Genomic DNA, 17,516 nt, shown 5'->3' with positions numbered 1-17,516 from the left:
TTCAGCCGACAGTGCGTAAACCAAAGCGATGAACAGGACGTGGGCTGACCCAGAACTGTGTCCTGGGGGAGGCTGCGTGCGTGTGGGCAGTGCCTGGCCCGGACAGAGATGCCAGGGTGGACGCCTACAGGATGAACCGGTTTTGGTTTTCATTTGGGCTGGCTGCTGATGGTTTTTTTCATGACGTGGCACACTAAGAAGTGAACATCCAGTGAAGCCAAGTTAAAACATCTCAATGTGACTGAAGCAGAAGAGCCAAAAGTGATGTTTGTTTTCATCCTCATGGGGAACTTGCAGTTAATGAGTCAGTTCTTGTTTTCGCATTACTTTAGCAACATGCCACTCTGACAGATTCCTGCCTGGAGATCGCTTATGATCTACAGTTCATTTAATTAACATCGTGTTATCTGAATTGTACAAACATTACTCAGCGTGAGCTTTAAAACGTGGACTTGGTTGCATACTAATGTTGTTCAGCTCTCTTCCAGCATTAAACACACAGCTCAAAGTTCACTTGGAAAAATGGGAGTGATGACCTGTCTTTAGGATGTTGTATTCCTGAAACAAAGACTTGGGTCAGAGAATGAAAAAGTGAAGCTTCTCTGGCTTGTATTTACTTTGTGGAATGCTGTCAGAGGTTACTGAATTTTTCCTCTGAATTTTCCACCTGGCTACTGCCAGGAGCAAAGGCAGACACTCAGCTTTGGTGCCTTTATGTTCTTATTTCCCATGCAAGAAAAAAAAAAAAAAAGCTTCGGACAAATTATTCCAAGGAGAGCAAATGTCACCTTAAGTGGTTCTTTCTGTGTATCCTCACGGAGCTCACTTCTTGTCACCTGCTTGGGTTTCCTACTCCCAGCAGAGTGGCCAGGAGCACAGCTGGAGACAAGCAAAGCCAATGCAGCCTTCCCTATGTGCTCTGCTGAAAGCACCGCAGGGCAGAGCTGCAAACCTTCCTACTCTCTCCTTCCTCAGCCCACAGCTTTGCCAGTGAACCTTCAGCCTCACCTCAGATGCTCGTTACAATGGTACAACATAACCATAATGTAGCCCTTTTACATAATAAACAAGAAAGGCAAATTCAGAAGCAAGAGCCAGAAAAGAGGTTTTCAGTCCCATTTATTATTAGGTTAGCCACCCAGAGTTACTCCAAGCTTTGTACTGAGACAATAGAAAGAACAGAGGAATTTGTTCTAATAAATTTGTGATTTAAATGTATCAGGAATGCAATGAGTGATAGCGGTGCAGAGACCGCAGAGGTGAAATGGAGCAGGAAAAGGACTGTCATGGTCCAACAGCTGCCTAGTCTGAGAACTCTAAGGATATAACAGTAAAATAGTACAGAAAATTAACTTTTAGGTTCACCAGGTTTGAAAAGGTTTTTACAAAATTCTCCACAATATTATAAAGAAACTAAAGGTACCCAGAGGTCATCACTATCATTGATTAAAGAGTAGTTGAAAAAGCAAAGATCAAGAAAATAAATAAACAGGCAATTTTTAGCAAGGCAAACTGGGTTTACTCAGAGAAGCGTAATTTATTAATAATCCCGAAAGCAGAGCAAGGAGCAAAATTTGCAGATGGTAAGACATCATTTAAGTTATTCAAGACTAACTTAAATATGTCACCTACATGTTGTATTTAGGTCTGTATGACCTCAGGACTGTAGCTTTACCTATCTGTAACTGAAAGTTTTATCACAGTCCTTGGCATCTTTAATTTGTAAACTCGGATAAATGCAAGATAATGGAGTTAGGTACTGTCTGGCAGTCTGCTATAGTCCAAGGTCTCTGGGCAGCAGAGAGGAAGGTATCAGTGACTAACGGGGACTGAACATGGTTTTCAGGCTTAGGTCACAGAAAAAGAAAAAGCAGAAAGAGTATGAAGAAAAAAATAAGGAGTTGAGGAGACACTGTCATACATTACGAAAACAGTGAGAACGGTTAAATTTCTTTACATGTGACTAAAAAAAGAGCACACACATAGAAAAATCTTTAGATATATGGAGAGGAATGAGAAACACACATTGGGTCCTTTGCCTCCCGCCAGCCCTACTACAAACTGGAGTCACAGTCTGTCATCTTGAATTGTGTTTTAGTCCCACCTTCAGCTCCTAAATTTCTCTCGAAAATCCTCAGTTTTACCAGTCACCAACAAAAAGTCTGTAGCAAGCCAGAGCCTGCCAAGCAAGGAACCATTTGCTCGCACTAAACCAATGTCTTAGTCCAATCAGAAAGTCAAAGGGTAAATCAAGAATGACTAAAACATGGACCCTGCTGAAAATAACAGCTGAAAACAAACAGATGAAAGTAGTGCCCAGCTTCTGGTGACTGCAGCCTGTCAAGTGAACATGAGCCAGGCAGGGAAGCAACCCTGGCTCCCCCAAAGCCAATTTAGTCAAGTATTTTTCATACCTATAGGCCCACACTTCCCAGAACTCCTCTCCTCTGATTTCAGGGCTGTTTTGTTTTGTTTCTGGCTCTGTGAACTGTTCAATCACCCCCTTATATCGTTTGCCAGTTTCTGGACCAAAATAAAACCCCTGTGCTTTGCATTTCTTCCTCTCTCCATTGCCGCATCTGTTTCTACTCAGATGAGCCTCTTGAAACAACACAGCAGCTGTTTTTGGATTTCCCTCATCAGAGCATCTTTATATAAAAATTTCTTAGCCATGAAAAATTATTTGTGTTTCAGGACAACCCCTTGAAGTGGATTTTAACGCTAGAGGGAAATCTCCTTTACATGGAGATTGACACAAGTGCTGAAAGGTTACAGGATCCTGTATGCAAAAGTATCTGTGAAGGTTGGAAGGCAATAAACCAGAGGCAGAAGCAGGGCCCAAATTAAATGTAACAGTGCAGGCCATCAGATAGAGCCTAACATTTCTGGCTTCCCTACTGATCTCAAGAAATCCAACATCCGACACTCTTGGAATATACTCTGCCTTTATGACCAATGAGTACATGCAATTACTTTATGTTCTGTGAGGACTGAAGAACATGCCTTGGAACAAGCTTGGTTTTCTCAAAGCCCACCCAATAAACATAACCCTAGGGATGATGCTGGCAATGATAATCCATTCTAGTGGATGGCAATAGGCCTCAATGACAAGCAAGGCCATCATGAATGGGTGGTGGAAATTGGCTTGGAAGGTGTGCAGAAGGCACATTAGAAAATTATTGTGAAAAGAATAATTCCTTGATGCCTTTTCTCTCCCACACTGGATCAGAAGTCCAAGGAGTGGATGGACAAAAGGTGAAAGTTGCCAGGGAAAAGCGGGTGCTCAGGGATCTACTGGATCTTACAGCCATGCAGTTCCTGCAGAGACTTCAGAGGATGCTTAAGCTCCCTTTGAATGGGAAGTATGTAAGCTCACAGGATCACAGGATGTCCCTTGCTCTCAAACTCACGGCATTGTGATTTGTGCCTCTAAATCTCATCATTGCACTTAGAAGGCCTAGCTAGTGCAGCTCTTAGGTGTCTCTATCACATTTTGATTGACGGGATCAAGGTCTAGAAAAGATGTCAGAAGATCTCCCAGTCTATCCCACACAACCTTTTACAACAGACATTGCAGGGAAGATTACAAGATCTTTGTTGGTGGAGGGAGAATGTTTTATATTGGGTTCAACACCCAAACGGCTTTAGTGGAGGTCTTCACAAGTCAGATAGTTGTATCATTAGACCAAATGGCAAGACTCAAATAGTTGGCAGAACCACCCACTTCTTCTGGGTCACAGCTGGATGCAACGTACAGCTGGAGACACACCGTGCAGAGCGGGCTGGCAAGGGCTGCCGCGTTGGACAACGGCAGCATTGTTCCCCTATAGAGCAGGGAAGGTTGCAAGCCCTCTGCTGGCACCTATAGTTTTCTGTGTCCCAGAAGCCACCAGAAAGCAGGACCCAGCATACAGCTTATAAATGCAGTGGATTAGTTTATTACTGTAGGTTAGATACACAATTATTTTGATACCCTAAACCCTTATGAATCTTTCCTATTACATTTCCTGTGTAAAGATCTGGGGACACGTACAGTGTTGGACAACTACATTTATAACAGTGCAGCATGCAGGCTGTGCAGCATTCAAAATTTTGCAAAAATCACCTTCCTCTACACAAAACATGATGGCTTAGTTGCACAATCTAAAATCTCATCTAGAGAAGACTGCAGACCTCAGAACCACCAAAGCTGTGCAGGGGATTACTTTGAGCACCAAACCTATCCACTTCAAAGTTTAAGGCCTTTGAAAACCATAACTCAAGGAAGGGAAACAATGTTTTGCTCCCCTTCAGCACATCTCATCTGTAGCTCTCTCAGAACTTCACTGGGGATGCATCACCTACATCTATTTTAGAGGGGAAACAGGAGCAGAAAGAGTTACAGTGATTTGCCTTCTAACTGCCAGTCTGACACCTTCCAACCTCGGCTGCAAGGGTTTGCCCAACAGCAGCTTGAACTACCACCTCTTTATAGATCTAATCTTCCTGTTCAAAGCCTGGCTTTAACACAGCAATGGCTTTAACCCTGTCCAGTTCAGGTGTGATGTTTATATGGATGAATCATATAGGTCTGAACTGCAAAGAGTACATAGGAGGACGTGGCTGAAGTGCTAATATTCACAGCTGCCTTCTTGCAGCAAGACAAGGGCGTAAAAAGGAGTGTGCAGCATGGAAGAGCGTTTGCACCCATGGTACCTCAGATGTGCTGGTTGTTGGTTAGTGCACACCCCTTGAGACACAGGGTGGTTACGCTACCTCTGCATGGCCTTCTGCAAACAGATATCAACTTGCTCTGCCCCGGGCTCTGATCTGGCCGGATGAGAACCAGCTCTAATCCAAAAGCTGTGTAACTGTGGTTAACCTGCTGCACTGCTTGAGCATCTAAGCCCAGCTCTCAACCTTTGCTTGCGAAAAGCTGTGGAGATATAGATAGTTGTAAGGAGAGCCACACATAGGCTCTGTTTGCTCTGTCATTGGAGCAAACCCACCTCACTCCTCTGCTGTGCACCAGGCGTGCACATGGGACATGAAGATCTCTTTGCTCAGCTCAGAATAAAAGAAGTGAAAAAAGAGCCAGCTAGACTCAAAACTCAGCCACAGTCTAGATTTACATCCCCACTCCAGATCAGGGTCACAGATTAACCCCAAATACCAAAAGCTCCAAGTATATAAGCCCTTCTTACTCAGCATCCTCCGGCCTCCATCTCAGTGAGTCATACCAGTTCATGCCAATGACACAAAAAAAGGTTTTCATCTCCTAATGCTTGCGGCTGGCATTAATTAATAATTAAAAAGTGCTGGAAATACGCACGACTCACTGCTGAACTCAGGCATGTTCCTCTTCTTCTTCCCACTTGCACTGCAGCAAAAAAGACAAACCCGGCACAAGTCCTGGGGACCGGGGCACTATACCATTGCTCTTATGAGGGGAGAAAAGTTGATTGTGTCTTAGGAAAGAGTACAGAACTGGTGCAGGAGTTGGGAGGAACGTGCGCTCTCTCTGCGTGCATGTCTCTGAAGCAGCAGGACTCTCAGCAGCTGGCGTCTGCAACCTCAGCTGCAAGAAAAATTATGGTCTTACGTAGTAACCTTAACGCACTGGGTGTAACCCTGCCCTGGCAACGAAATGAATATACATTCCCTACTGTTTAGTTGGGTAGATTTTTTATTAACCTAAAAAACTTTATGTATACACATGTTGCTGCCTCACTGCTCAAATCCCCTACAGATCATTAATCAATAAGGTGGCAACAACACGGCAGAAGAAGAACCCAGACAAAGCAGGCACAGTGCTGTTTGCTAGCAGAAAGTCTCGCCATTTTGTGCCATGCTTTGCTTTTTCTCTTCTTGCCAGCTTTTGATTCATAAAAATACTTTGTCTCTTAGCAGTGATTCCTGATCTTCTTTGATCTCTGTGTGCTGAAATATTAGCATCCAGACAGTATTCTTGTATGACAAGCGCTGCTTTGGACACTATGATCTTTGTAAGAGGCAGAGAGAGGGTCTCTTTTGTGGGCTGCTGCTTTGGTTCAGTATGCAGGAGATTATCCTCTTACTGATGCAGGCTGGCAGCACTAACAGAAGTGAATTCTGAGATGGGATTTGCAAAACAAGTGCATAAATATTTTGGAGCCACAGCAAAGTGGGCAAACAGAGCTGCTTAGTCTGTCCTTTGCCAAACTGAAGACGTGCCTCTACTTCTCTTCTGACTCCATGCATACTATGCTTGGGTATTACCCCTTCTTCTGTCCCTCAAGAGAGAAAATTGACACGTGAATTGATTTAGAGGGAGGGCATCATAGTGACGACAGCTGGGATCATAGCCCCATACAGTAGGGGCACCTTCCCACGCACCTTCCCCCGGACTGGCTGGCTCTGTGTCTCCCCATCTTAGCACCTGGCACCCTGGGAGCCTGCAGCTGAGCTGAGGAGGATGAAGCAGGAAGGGAATACCAGGCATAAAAGATTGCCCTGGGCTTCCCATCTGAGGAGATGCATTAAGCTTAAGTCAGCACTGAATGTCATATCTTTATTTATCTTACCGTAGAAGCAGCCCTGAAATGCTGATATTGAGTGCTTGTGAAGTGCTGAGCCTGTGCTTTTAGGGGGATGGAAAGGGAGAAAATTACTGCACCCTCCATGTTTTGTGACTGGCTGTCCTTCTGACAGAGAAGAAGGCTGAGAGAAGAAGACAGAGAAGAAGACAGACTGGCTGTCCTTCTGCACAGAGTTGTCAGGATGCCTTGATCCATAGGAGGTACTGAGATTCAGTAAAGGCCAGAAACAAAAAAGTTAACTCTCATGTCCCCCGGTTCCCATCTCCACCCTCTGATTGTATCAACAGATGTTTGCCACACACCTCTGTTTTGTCTGCAGAGAAGACAGCAACGAGCAAGTAAGTGTGGAGGCAACGGTCACTAAGGCTTGAAAAGCACCTACGGCAGCTGCCTCGCAGTGCCACCTTCCACCTGCCCTCACTGCTCTTGCAGCCCCAAACCATTGGGCTTTTGGCTGGCTTTGCCAAGTATGCGTCCACAGCAGAGCCCCCAGGACAAAGCTGCTGAGCAGAAAACCAGCTCAAGTGCTTCTACAAAAGCTTTCCTGAAAACACTGAAATCCACAGTTCTCATCTCAGGTCTCGGTGAAGGTGATTATAGTTCACCAGGGCTGCAGCCAGGTCTATGTTTATTTAAGCAAGTAGCTGTTACCCCTCCACCTATGATGCTTCCCAGTGCTCAGTCCTCACATCCAGCCCAGCGCTGCCGGCACACAGCTCTGCCAGCCCCATGGGAGCTGGAGAAGGTGGGCGACACCAAGCCAAGCTCCCCACGCTCTTGCGCAGCAATGGAAATGTGCTGGGACCACAAAGCAGAACTGGCCCCTGGCCCAAGCTACGAGATCCTTGGCCAAGGGAGACCACAGCCCCACGTTTCCACTTGGACCTGGACACCCCTCTTCAGGCAGCCTTCACACACATTAACCTTGAGCCTCCCAGGTCTTTCCCTAGTCTCTGGCAATAGCCAGACTAACCTTCAAGCCAGCTCTGCCGTAGGGGAGTGCAAAGAGGAGATTGCTGAGAAGTGTGGTTGCAGGCTGGGAGAACTCAGCCTTTGCCCAGCAGAGGCCAGCACAAACGCAGTATTTCGGCAGGTTGTGCTTGCAGGGAAGAGTTTCTCTCAACCTGCGTTTCCCCGGCTCGAAAAGAGTCTCTCAGCCTCCTGTAAACCCTCATCTCTTTACTGCTTTGGGAGAGTTTTTCAGTGAGGCACTATATAGTGCAAAGGCACTATGTAGTGCAACAGAAAGGCACTGACATCCTACGTGGGTAGAGACAAGCTGCCACAGGCCCAGCCATTGCCCAGTTTCTCCACTCGTGTGCCCAGAAGCATGCCCTTCCCTTGGAGGAGCAAGCAGCACGGTGCTCCTGGAGGCTGGGCATGGCCAGATAATACTCACACAACGCTTTAGCAATGCCAGATGACGTGGAAATGAAGTTCCAAAGGAATTCCATTGCTGGTAGGAGCAGACAATCGAAAGCAATCAGGGATGATTGGCCTGGGCACCACCCTACTCTTTGCTCCTCATTTGAGCTCATTAACAGTTCATTTGCTGACAACAGTGAGGGCCACACCAGAGGACAAGCACTTGGCTACCTTGAAATCAAAACTAGTTGTGTGAGGAGCCTTGAGTAGAGGCCAGGAGCCTGGGGAAGAGAAGCAAGAGACAGCACCGGTACAGAAGTGAAGGAATCTCCTCACATAGCCTGAACAAGCAGCTTGTGCAGCTCTGCAAATAGCTTCAGGAAAAAGGTATTTTTCTCAGCAACTGGTTGAAAGGGCTGGTGGTCCTGAAAGGATATGTTGTCCCTTGTTGCTTGAGTGCTAAGGACAGTCTCCCAGGGGAACCATTCTTCATAACAGAGACCACCTCTGAGACACTCACCAGAAGCAACCGAGAGGTCAAAAACCACTTGAACCATGCAGATCATCTTCTGCAATCAGGTTTTTGAGGGCGAGACTAGGCCAAAGACAAGTCAGATTGGAAGATGCATCCCTTAGCACCAACATACACCCAGTGTTTGGCCAGAACGGCTGAGCACAACTCTGCTTGGAGGCCTTCCATCTCACAGCCAGCGATGCAGAGGAAGGGCACCCTAACTGATGATGCCAACAATATTGTTTAGGTTCTGCAGAGGATGTTGTTGCAAACCTGTCTCCCAGTGTCACCACTTACCACTTATTTTCGTTCTGAGTCGCAGTAATAAGTCTGAGACGTTACCAGTGAGTAGTCTAGCAATTCTGTGGGCATTACGCAGAACCCCACCCAGCCTGCAGGATCTCAGACTTCGACAGCTCTGCAACAAAAATACTGGCTTCGTGTCTGTGAGCATAGGTGATACATATACATCAGGGTAGGACCTTCTCCATTGGCAGCTGAAACCAAGCTTAGCATTTTATAGCCATGAGAAAACACAAAGGCTTGCAGCGAGGATGGAGATTTCTCGTTATTGTAGGCAATACTGTATGTTAAGCCAGTGCAAGCTTTGCTGGGGCTCTGTTGCATCCTCCACTGAGGAGCATGAACCTGCAGTGCCCTGCACAGCAAACCCCAAGCGAGGTAGCAGTAGCTTTTTCCGCTGAATCTGTGTAACCCCGGAAGCATGGGAGCATCAGAGCCCTAAGGAACAGCAAGTGAAAAATCTGGGAGCAAACCCGCCAGAAGCTGAAGGAGCAGAAGCGGAGCCTGTAAAAACAAGCTCCTGTAGAGCTGCAGCCAGTTGTCTCTCCCAGGCTTAAAGAGCCAAATCCCAGAGAAATGCAGTTTGGGAAGGGCCTTTGTAGCCTGGGTGGCTCAAAGCATGGCCTGTGCAGGGGATCAGCAGCTCTGGTTGTTGTACCAATGGATGGAGTGAAGCCAACTGGTGTGAGCTCTAGCAGAGTGGGGTGGTGTAAGACACACTGAAATTGCTCCTGCTGCTTTTTTGTGAACATGGTTAGAATCTTTTTTGCTGCCCGTAGACATATTCTGCATGTCCTGTATGCAGAAACTCAGCTGCCTGGCTGGAATAACCACTATCCTCCCCTATGTGTAGCATCCCCCTCGGGGCAGGGGGCAGAGCTGCACAGACAAGGGCCAGTGCCATCGCCCATTGCCTCAGCACTGCTTTTGTACAGTGGTGACACCCAGGCCAACGTGCTGACACCAGGCATCCCTGGCCATGCTGGCACAGAAGCTGGAGGCAGGAGGTTCACAAGCCTCTTAACAGGCCATGGCAGGAGAAATCGTGGTGCTAACTGCACCTCTCCTGAGGACAGCTTGCTGAGGCATGGCAGTGTTTGGTTATCATCCTGCTAGTGCGAACCAGAGAGAGAAAATGGGCACAGCACATTACAGACTTTTCCCAACCGCTCTTGAGGGCTATGATGATGGGCCAAAACCCATCTGGAAATATGCCACTTCTCTGTGCCTGAAGGAAGGGTATCTACAAGTTAGGTCCGTTTAGCTCAGTCAAAAGCCTATGTCAGCAGCACTGTTTGTGGTACCCTATGCTGAAAAAATTGCAGCTAATGCTCCTTGGAGATGGCAGCAGTCCTGAGCCAGCATTAGCAACAGGACCTGCACTGGCAGGTGGGCTTCACCCTTGGGTATAGGGTGGGGCTGGTAGGCAGACTGCTGGCTGGTGGGGTCTTAGGTGCAGAGACCGACTGTATGGACCAGCTTGTGTTTCCACTAGATCAGACCCAGCAGAACTAAGCTACTCTTCACTGACCTTTCAGGTTTCATCTGCTTCAATGCATGAGGTAGTGCAGCAGCCTTTTGTGGAGCTGTGACTGGTGGGGAAGGGGAAACAGTGTAGGCTGCAGTTACGTGCCTTATAGTAGGGTGCCTTGGAGCAGGGTCCTGCTAGGTCCTGCTTCCCCTGTGCACTCCAGCAGAGCATCACCACCCTCTCCACACTGTGATGCTCCTTCCCAACTGTGCTGCTGGTCAATCTGAAGGCTCCACCAGCCCACCAAGACCCGCACGTGAGGTGACACGATATGGCATCTCCACACGTGCAAGGGGAGCACGTGGAGGTCTAGCCGTCGGCAGCAGGTAGCTGAGGGGGTCAGCAGGGAAGAGACCTGTGATGCTAGGTGGCATGTCAGACTCATTAGCCAGGTCCAGCCCTGCAGCAAGGAGGGACCCATCTCCCCCAGGGGCCCCATCACCCCACAAACCATTCCTGCCCAACCCATGTACATGGGCCCCCCTTCTATATGTGGGGCTCCAGCTGCTGGCCCTGGATTAGACACCAGCACACACAGGGCTGTTCCCTGGACTCCAAGCTCTCCCCTTCTGCTGCCTGCGTCCTCACTGTGTCATGCCAGGCCTTAGGAGTGGCTCAGGTCCTATTTTGGAAACAAAGAGTTAAGCATTTTCAATCTTTATTTTACAAAAATAGACCAGTTCTGCTCTGGTACTCTGTTGCCCCCAACCTTCCCCTCCGCCCTGCTCCCCTTCCTTTCCCTGGAGCTCCAGCTGTTGCACGCCGCAGCCAGCCGCTAGCACAGAGGCTGCCGGTACCGCATGCTCCTGCGAGCGTCCCCAGGCAAGCACCGGGGAAGGGGGTTGGTGCCCTTTTGCGAATGCCTCCTCTTCCCAGGATCCAAGCTGGAAACTGCCCGAAGATGCCTCCTGGTGGCTCTGCCATTTCTGCACAGGGAGCAAGTCCTAGGCAAGTCACTCAGAGTACAGGCTTTGAGAAGGGGTGTCTGTCCGTCCCTCTCCCTTGGATGGAAAAGTGAGCCCCACAAAGTTGCTTCTTGCCATCGGTGGAGCCGGCAGGCTGCCATCCCGCTGGCTGGCTCAGTGCTGGAAGCGTGGGGAGCTGATGTGGGGCTGGTGGAAGGAGTGTGTGGCGTAAAGCACTTCTGGAGGTGGCGGAGGGGATGTCAGGATGGAGCAGAGCGGTTCGTGGGAGCTCAGCATCGAGGCGAAGTGCTTCATCTCCTCTGTCAGCTGCTTGATCTCCCGGCGCAGGGCAGCGTTCTGCCTCTCCAAGTCTTCGCTCTCCTGAGGAGACAAAACCACAGGGGCTTCCTCAGGGACGAGCCGGGGACACGGGGGTTGTGGTCCCACACCTCCCTGCCCCGCAGAGTTTCCAGACATGTTTCTGGTAAATTCGGCAGAGCCAAATTTACCAGAGCCGCGGCTGGGCAAACCCCCCTCCCCCAGCCGGCCAGGCTGGGCACGGGTTGCGGTGCAGGCGCGATGGCGGCGGCCTCAGCGCGCTCCCCGGGCCCGGCTTACGAGAAGTGACTGCGGCGGGCTCCCTCCCGCCCAGGCTTTCTCGCTCCCTCTCACGCACACGCACGCCGCCCGGCCGCTTCCCGGGCCGCCCGGCCGGGGGGAGGGCGCGCTGAATAACCGCCGTCTTTAACCAGAAAACCACCTGCCACAGGAAACCTGTCATTGCCCTGGAAAGAAAAGACTCACTGCTTCCTGCTAGCAGCCGGGGAAACCAGCAGCACGGTGGGGAGGAGGGGGAGACGCTTGAGTCAGAAGAAAAGAGAAACTGAGGCCTCAGAAAACTGAATTAATGCTGTTATTAATGAGAGTAACAACAAAGGATTTAATAATGGTGCTCGGCCTTGTCTCAACAACCTCGAGAGCATTGCAGCTTTTGCTGCCTCTACTGCTGCCAAAGCGCAGCCAGCTCCAGGCTGGAGCACCCCAGGCACTGACCGACCATGGAGCCAGCAGCCTGGGCAGCACCAGAGGAGGGAGGGAGGACGCGGCGCCAGGATCTGCAAACTCAGCTCAGACAGCTAAAGCGGGACCCAGCGCGCTGAGGCCCTGGAAAGCTGCACCGCCACCACCTTGGCAAAGCGAACCTGTCACCCCTCCGCTGACTTCTGATGGTGCCCGCTCCCTGCGCACAGGTGGAAATGCACCCAGCGGTTACGGCGGCTGTCACAGGAAGAGCTCACACAGCAAATGAGCATCCCTCAGACGTGACTAAACGCTTTGGGAATCATGACTGATGTCGAACTCAGGAACTGACGGGAATCACCCAGGGGCCGGGAGCCCCAGCCTCCCCGTGACTCATTCCCCTCAAAACACAAGCTACGAAGCCCTGGAGCAGATGGAGCTGCTGGTTCCTTTCGTACCACCATAGCTCAAGCTGAGCCACGCTCTTCTGGGCAGAACCATATCAGAGAAGCAAAGTCCGTGATGCAGAGCCAACCAAAGGCAAAGAGCACTCAGGGAATAAACCCAGGAGCAGCAGGGGGTCACTGTCTGCCAGGAATTGGAAAAACATTAGCAGAAATTCACCATCCATCCTCTACTTGCCTCCCTGCATTTCTCCAGCTGCCTGCCAGGATCGTCTCTGCCTGAACCAAACTGGGCTTAGCCCCCCTGCTCCCATCCCCATGGGAAGGCAAGGAGTGTGTGCTATCAATGCTAGCTGAGCAGTAGTAATCTCGTAAGCAAGTAGTTTGTCATCTGCTCTAAGAAGAGCAGCCCAATTCTTCTTGGTGCACAGCTAGGCAGGATCTTCCTGGGGGAGAATCAGAGCCCATATCCACCTCTAGGATTACTTTGGAGAGAGCACTGACCCCAAGGAAAGGGTATCTCTTCACCCCTCTCAGGCACAGTCGCTCAGAGCCATCACTGCTGACAGATGTAATGCAACCAGCCTAGAGCCATGTCAGCTCTAGAAGGATCATCAGCTACTGAGAAAAGAGTGACATCTCTGCCTTAAGCCCAGCTCCAACCACGGACTGAGGGTACTATGTAAGGAGGAAGGTTCAGGACCGGGTTCACAAGAATTCTTCCAAAAAATGGGGATCTGGGGGAATATGAAGACCACTAAGTCAAAGGATGTTTTTTTGAACATGAGCCCAACTACCACTTTTCAAAGGGCAGCCAAGCCCAGCGCAGGGATAAAGATGGTCTCTGCCCGCTGCAGGCTGCAGTTCTGCATCCTGCCTGCCAGTGGCCCAGAACACACGGGACTGCACTTACCAGTGTGCAAAATGCAAAGGAGCCCAGCCCCTGTGCTCCGACACTGACCACAAACTCCTGCCCAAACACATGCAGCCAGAAGTGACCATCCCTCCTGAAAAGCAGATGCCTAATTCTTCACACTGGGAAGAGCTGCAGGGGTGCCCATGGTGCTACAGGAGAGTGGGACAGCAGGGTGAAACCAAAGGAGGGAAAATCCATGCTAAACAACAGGAAAAGCCTCCAGCTATTTTACAGTGTTCAGATGTAGAAAGGGATAAAAGCGCTACCATGGAGATATTTAAAGATATTAGAAAATTATTAATATTTATTTATCTACGCTGCGTAGCGTCTCAGGGGACAGACCAGAGGAGATGGCCCATTCGTCTCCACATTGCACCATCATCCATACCAATGAATACAAAGCACTACTGTCTCTGAAAAGCATCCTGGTATGCAGTTGCACTGCTGTGTAAGTGATGGCATGAAGCACAAACCCGGAGAGAGCCAGCCCGGGTGAGCCTGTGCTTTCAAAGAGCTTCTGACTGAGCTGGTCAGAAGAGGTTAGGAAAGGAAATCGGTAATGTCAGACTGAGAGATAAAGATGGATTCAAAACTAGCTGCAAAACTAAATGCTTTTTGGCAGTCATCCTGGGCTGTATGTTCTCGCTGCGAGCGCTGACTCCTACATCCTGCCCTGGCCTCACTTTTCCTGTACTGCCTCAGCTGAGTATCTCCGCTCTGAGTCCCCAGGTGAAAAGCACGTTGTCCCCCATGTGAGCCCTCAGCACTGGGGACGGGGAAAGGTGGGAGTGCTCACCAAGTGCAGCGTGTCTGCTTTCTGGGTCTGCCTCAGGCGGCTCTTCTGGGCAGCGATGCGATTCTTCTCCCTCCTTTGGACTTTCCTCACATCATCAGAAGAGTCCTAGGGAAACAAGGTATGGAAATGACTGGGGCATCCCCTCCCTCACCCTGCTCCTGCAGGGCAGTAGGTGGGAAGGGGACACAGCAGGTAACGTCACTGAAGCACAGGACATGGGATACACACCCTCAGCACTAGGGTAAAGCCATACCCCAGGGATGTGTGATGCTTTTGGCATCCCCATTGCCAGGAGGGGCAAGTCTGATAGCCTTGGGCATCCTGGCACAGCTGGGAAATGACCACTCTACCTTCACCAAGACACAGGCCTGTTAAATGGCTTGAGGGACCAGAGTAAGGACCTCTCTCTGGACCAGAGACAATTTGAATTCCTTGTACAGAAAACCTTTCCATTCCCTGTCTCTCTGTGGGGATACGGCACTGCAGCCATTCCAGTTCCTTGGCTAAACTATCTTCGCAGAGATTCAGCCTGTGTTTTCCTCCTTTGATCCCTGTAGGTCCCACCCCCTCTCCATCATCCTTCTCCCTCAGGCTTTATTTGTTGTGGACCCTTACAGTGCAATGTGGCCCCTGCTTTGTTTAACTAGACAGACTCAGAGCTTCTGTTTTTTCCCCAGATCTCATTTGCTCCAGCTCTCTGATATCTGTGCTTGCTCTTTTCTGGAGTCCCTTGGTAGCAATGCCTGCAATGCTGACTGCAACACTCCCAAGCCCCTTGGGCAGGGGAGAGCACAGGTCTCCAGGCTCCAGGTCACAAGCTTCATGCAGCAGCCATTCTCTGCTGAGATCTGGTCCTGCTGCTGCCTTCTGACAGTTGAAACCGTCACACAGACTCTTTCATCTTCTATTTTCATATTGCACTGCCTCTTTTGTGGACTCTCTAACATTCACACCACCACTTCTCCACAGGACTACAAAACTCAGCCACAAAAGTTATCTTCCCAGCCCATCAGTCTGTCCACATCCTCTCCCCCCTCCACCCCGCCCAAGATCTTTTCTTGTCTTTGAACTTAACCGTTTTATCCTTGCCTTCAGTACCCTACAAATGTCTCATATACGGCAGCTCCCATGTCCTGCACCAAGTCCAGTCCCTATCCTTTGGCTACCCCTGTTGTGCTTTATCCCCTTCTCTACCAGGATGCCTCCCCATCCCTGGTTGCAAGCCCAAAATCGTATGCCCTGATAATCCCCAAGATTTCTGAGCAAAGTCTCAGGTACTTGCCGTTGTTCCCAGCCCTAGAGAAATAGCAGATGACAGATACAATAAAGCTTAGCCAGAAAAGGCAGTGGAAATACCTCGGACTTGTGTCAGTATCTGCCAACAGAAGACCTACCATTAAGGTACTCCAAAAGTTGGAGACCACCATTAAGGTGCAACAAAAAAAAATCCCTCTGTCAAGCATTACTGAGATGAAAAACCTCTGAGGCTGAACAGAAAAGAAGGCAGACCCAAGGTGGCAGGGCTTTTCTGGGTCCAAGCACTGTCCATGGCAGTGGGAAGCAGGCAGGCTGCCCCTGAGCTGTCCCGGTCCATGGCGAGGAGGTGCATGCTCAGGCTCCTCACCAGAGCACCGACTCTCACGCCGAACCTTCCTGCCTGCCTGGCATGTATTGCAGGGCCCACCGTGCCCAGGGGTCCTGGCCCCCGAGTTGCCCCTGGCATAGCCCCAGGTAACCGGGCCTCCTCTCTCCACCCGTACCCAGCTTGGTGGCTGGGGCTCCTGCCGGGGCTCTTGGCTCAGCCCCACATCCCTCTCCCCACAGCCGTTCCTAGAAAGCCCCGTCATACTGCGCTGTGAAAACGCCAGCGGTGGGTGCCACCCTTCCTCCTGCCCACCCATGGCCCACCCCAAAGGACTCTCCAGCCGGGGAGAGCTGGGGAAGGGTCCCCGCTTTACCTGCTTGCTGGGAGGGGGAGACTGGCTGAAGCTGCTGGAGTCGCTGCTGTCGGAGCTGTGGGGCATGGCTCCTGTCTCTGGCTCCCAGGGCCTCTTCAGCTTCCTTTGTGCTCTTGGTGTGCCTGCCTTCTGTCTCGCTTCCCTTCCCTCTCCCCTGCCCTCCTCTGTCCCCCGTGAGATGGCCCTTGGCTTCCTGGCTCTCGCCCGTCCTGGAGGCACGCTGTCCTCCTGCTCCACGCTCTGCCACTTTCTCTGCCTCTTCTCTTGGAGCCTCTGCACGTTCCCTTTAGGTCTCAGCCTCCTGTGGTTTCTCAGAACCTCGGGGATGTAAGCTGAAAGTCACGTGGCCGGAAACTTTAAGGCGAAGAAGAAAAGTTACAGAAGAAGAAAAAAGAAAAAAAAAAAAGAAGAAGAAAAAAAAAGCACATCTGGGAAAAATGAGCTTCAAAATAGCCTGAAAAACCCCCGAAAAACACCTTCAGGCGGTTGAAAAACAGTGAGATGGGTTTCTCTGAGACAAACAGCAGAGATGGAAAGGAAGAAAAGCCCCAGCTCCGGCTGCGAAACTTGGACCCTCAAAGGAGGGCAGTGCGGAGGAGGTGCTGCCGGGAGCCCCAGAAATTCCAGGGGCACCGCGTGCCGTGCCAGCCCTGCGCGGGCAGGAGGTCGGTCCAGCCCCGGGTAGCCTCCACCACCCCAGCCCAGCCAGGGAAATTCCCAGGCAGCCACCCACCTCCCCACAACCCACCCACCCCCTCCTGCCGCCCCCGACGCCATTGACGTGGGTCCCGGGGAGGGGACGGGTACCCTCAGCAGGTGCCACGTAAATGCTGTTTGTGCAGATGGCTCGCATGTGTACGATGAAGCAGCAGTCCCACCTAAGAAGGAAGGCTATGGATCGTAGAACATTTGGACTGGTTTTGGTAGGACTGGTATTTTCTGTAAGGCAAAGCTCTTCAGCACTTTAAAATATTCCTTAGTACTTCATCACTGGCCTGTAAGGGGAATATCAACCCTAGCACACAAATTAAAGTGCTCTAAATGTAATGGTCTATGGACCCAGAAACTAAACCTGAGACCTAATTCTCACTCCGCGCTGTGGTATGAGCTTGGCTACACCCCAGGGGATGCGAGACTGTCATGCAGGGGTCCTGACTCCCTGCCTGCCCCCCTCTAACCCCCTCTCACCACAGCTGGCAGTACAAGATGTGGGACAGGACTACGGGGAGACAGGAGCATTACGGCAC

At 50.4% G+C, this 17,516-nt stretch overlaps 1 protein-coding gene across 1 annotated transcript; it reads right to left on the bottom strand.

The window, feature by feature from the left end:
• Positions 1 to 10,973: 10,973 nt before the first annotated feature.
• Positions 10,974 to 16,516, bottom strand: BATF (basic leucine zipper ATF-like transcription factor). The gene is made up of 3 exons (XM_072865141.1): positions 16,270 to 16,516; positions 14,312 to 14,416; positions 10,974 to 11,556 (listed from the first exon to the last, which is right to left on the bottom strand). The coding sequence occupies exons 1-3, from the start codon at positions 16,333 to 16,335 to the stop codon at positions 11,350 to 11,352; spliced, it is 378 nt and encodes a 125-aa protein (XP_072721242.1). The 5' UTR covers positions 16,336 to 16,516; the 3' UTR covers positions 10,974 to 11,349.
• Between the last annotated feature and the right edge of the window lie 1,000 nt (positions 16,517 to 17,516).

Source organism: Ciconia boyciana, chromosome 6 (assembly GCF_034638445.1).
Source record: "Ciconia boyciana chromosome 6, ASM3463844v1, whole genome shotgun sequence".
Classification (NCBI taxonomy): domain Eukaryota; kingdom Metazoa; phylum Chordata; class Aves; order Ciconiiformes; family Ciconiidae; genus Ciconia; species Ciconia boyciana.
Note: the sequence above shows the minus strand (reverse complement) of the source record. Positions and strands in the feature narration are given on the sequence as shown.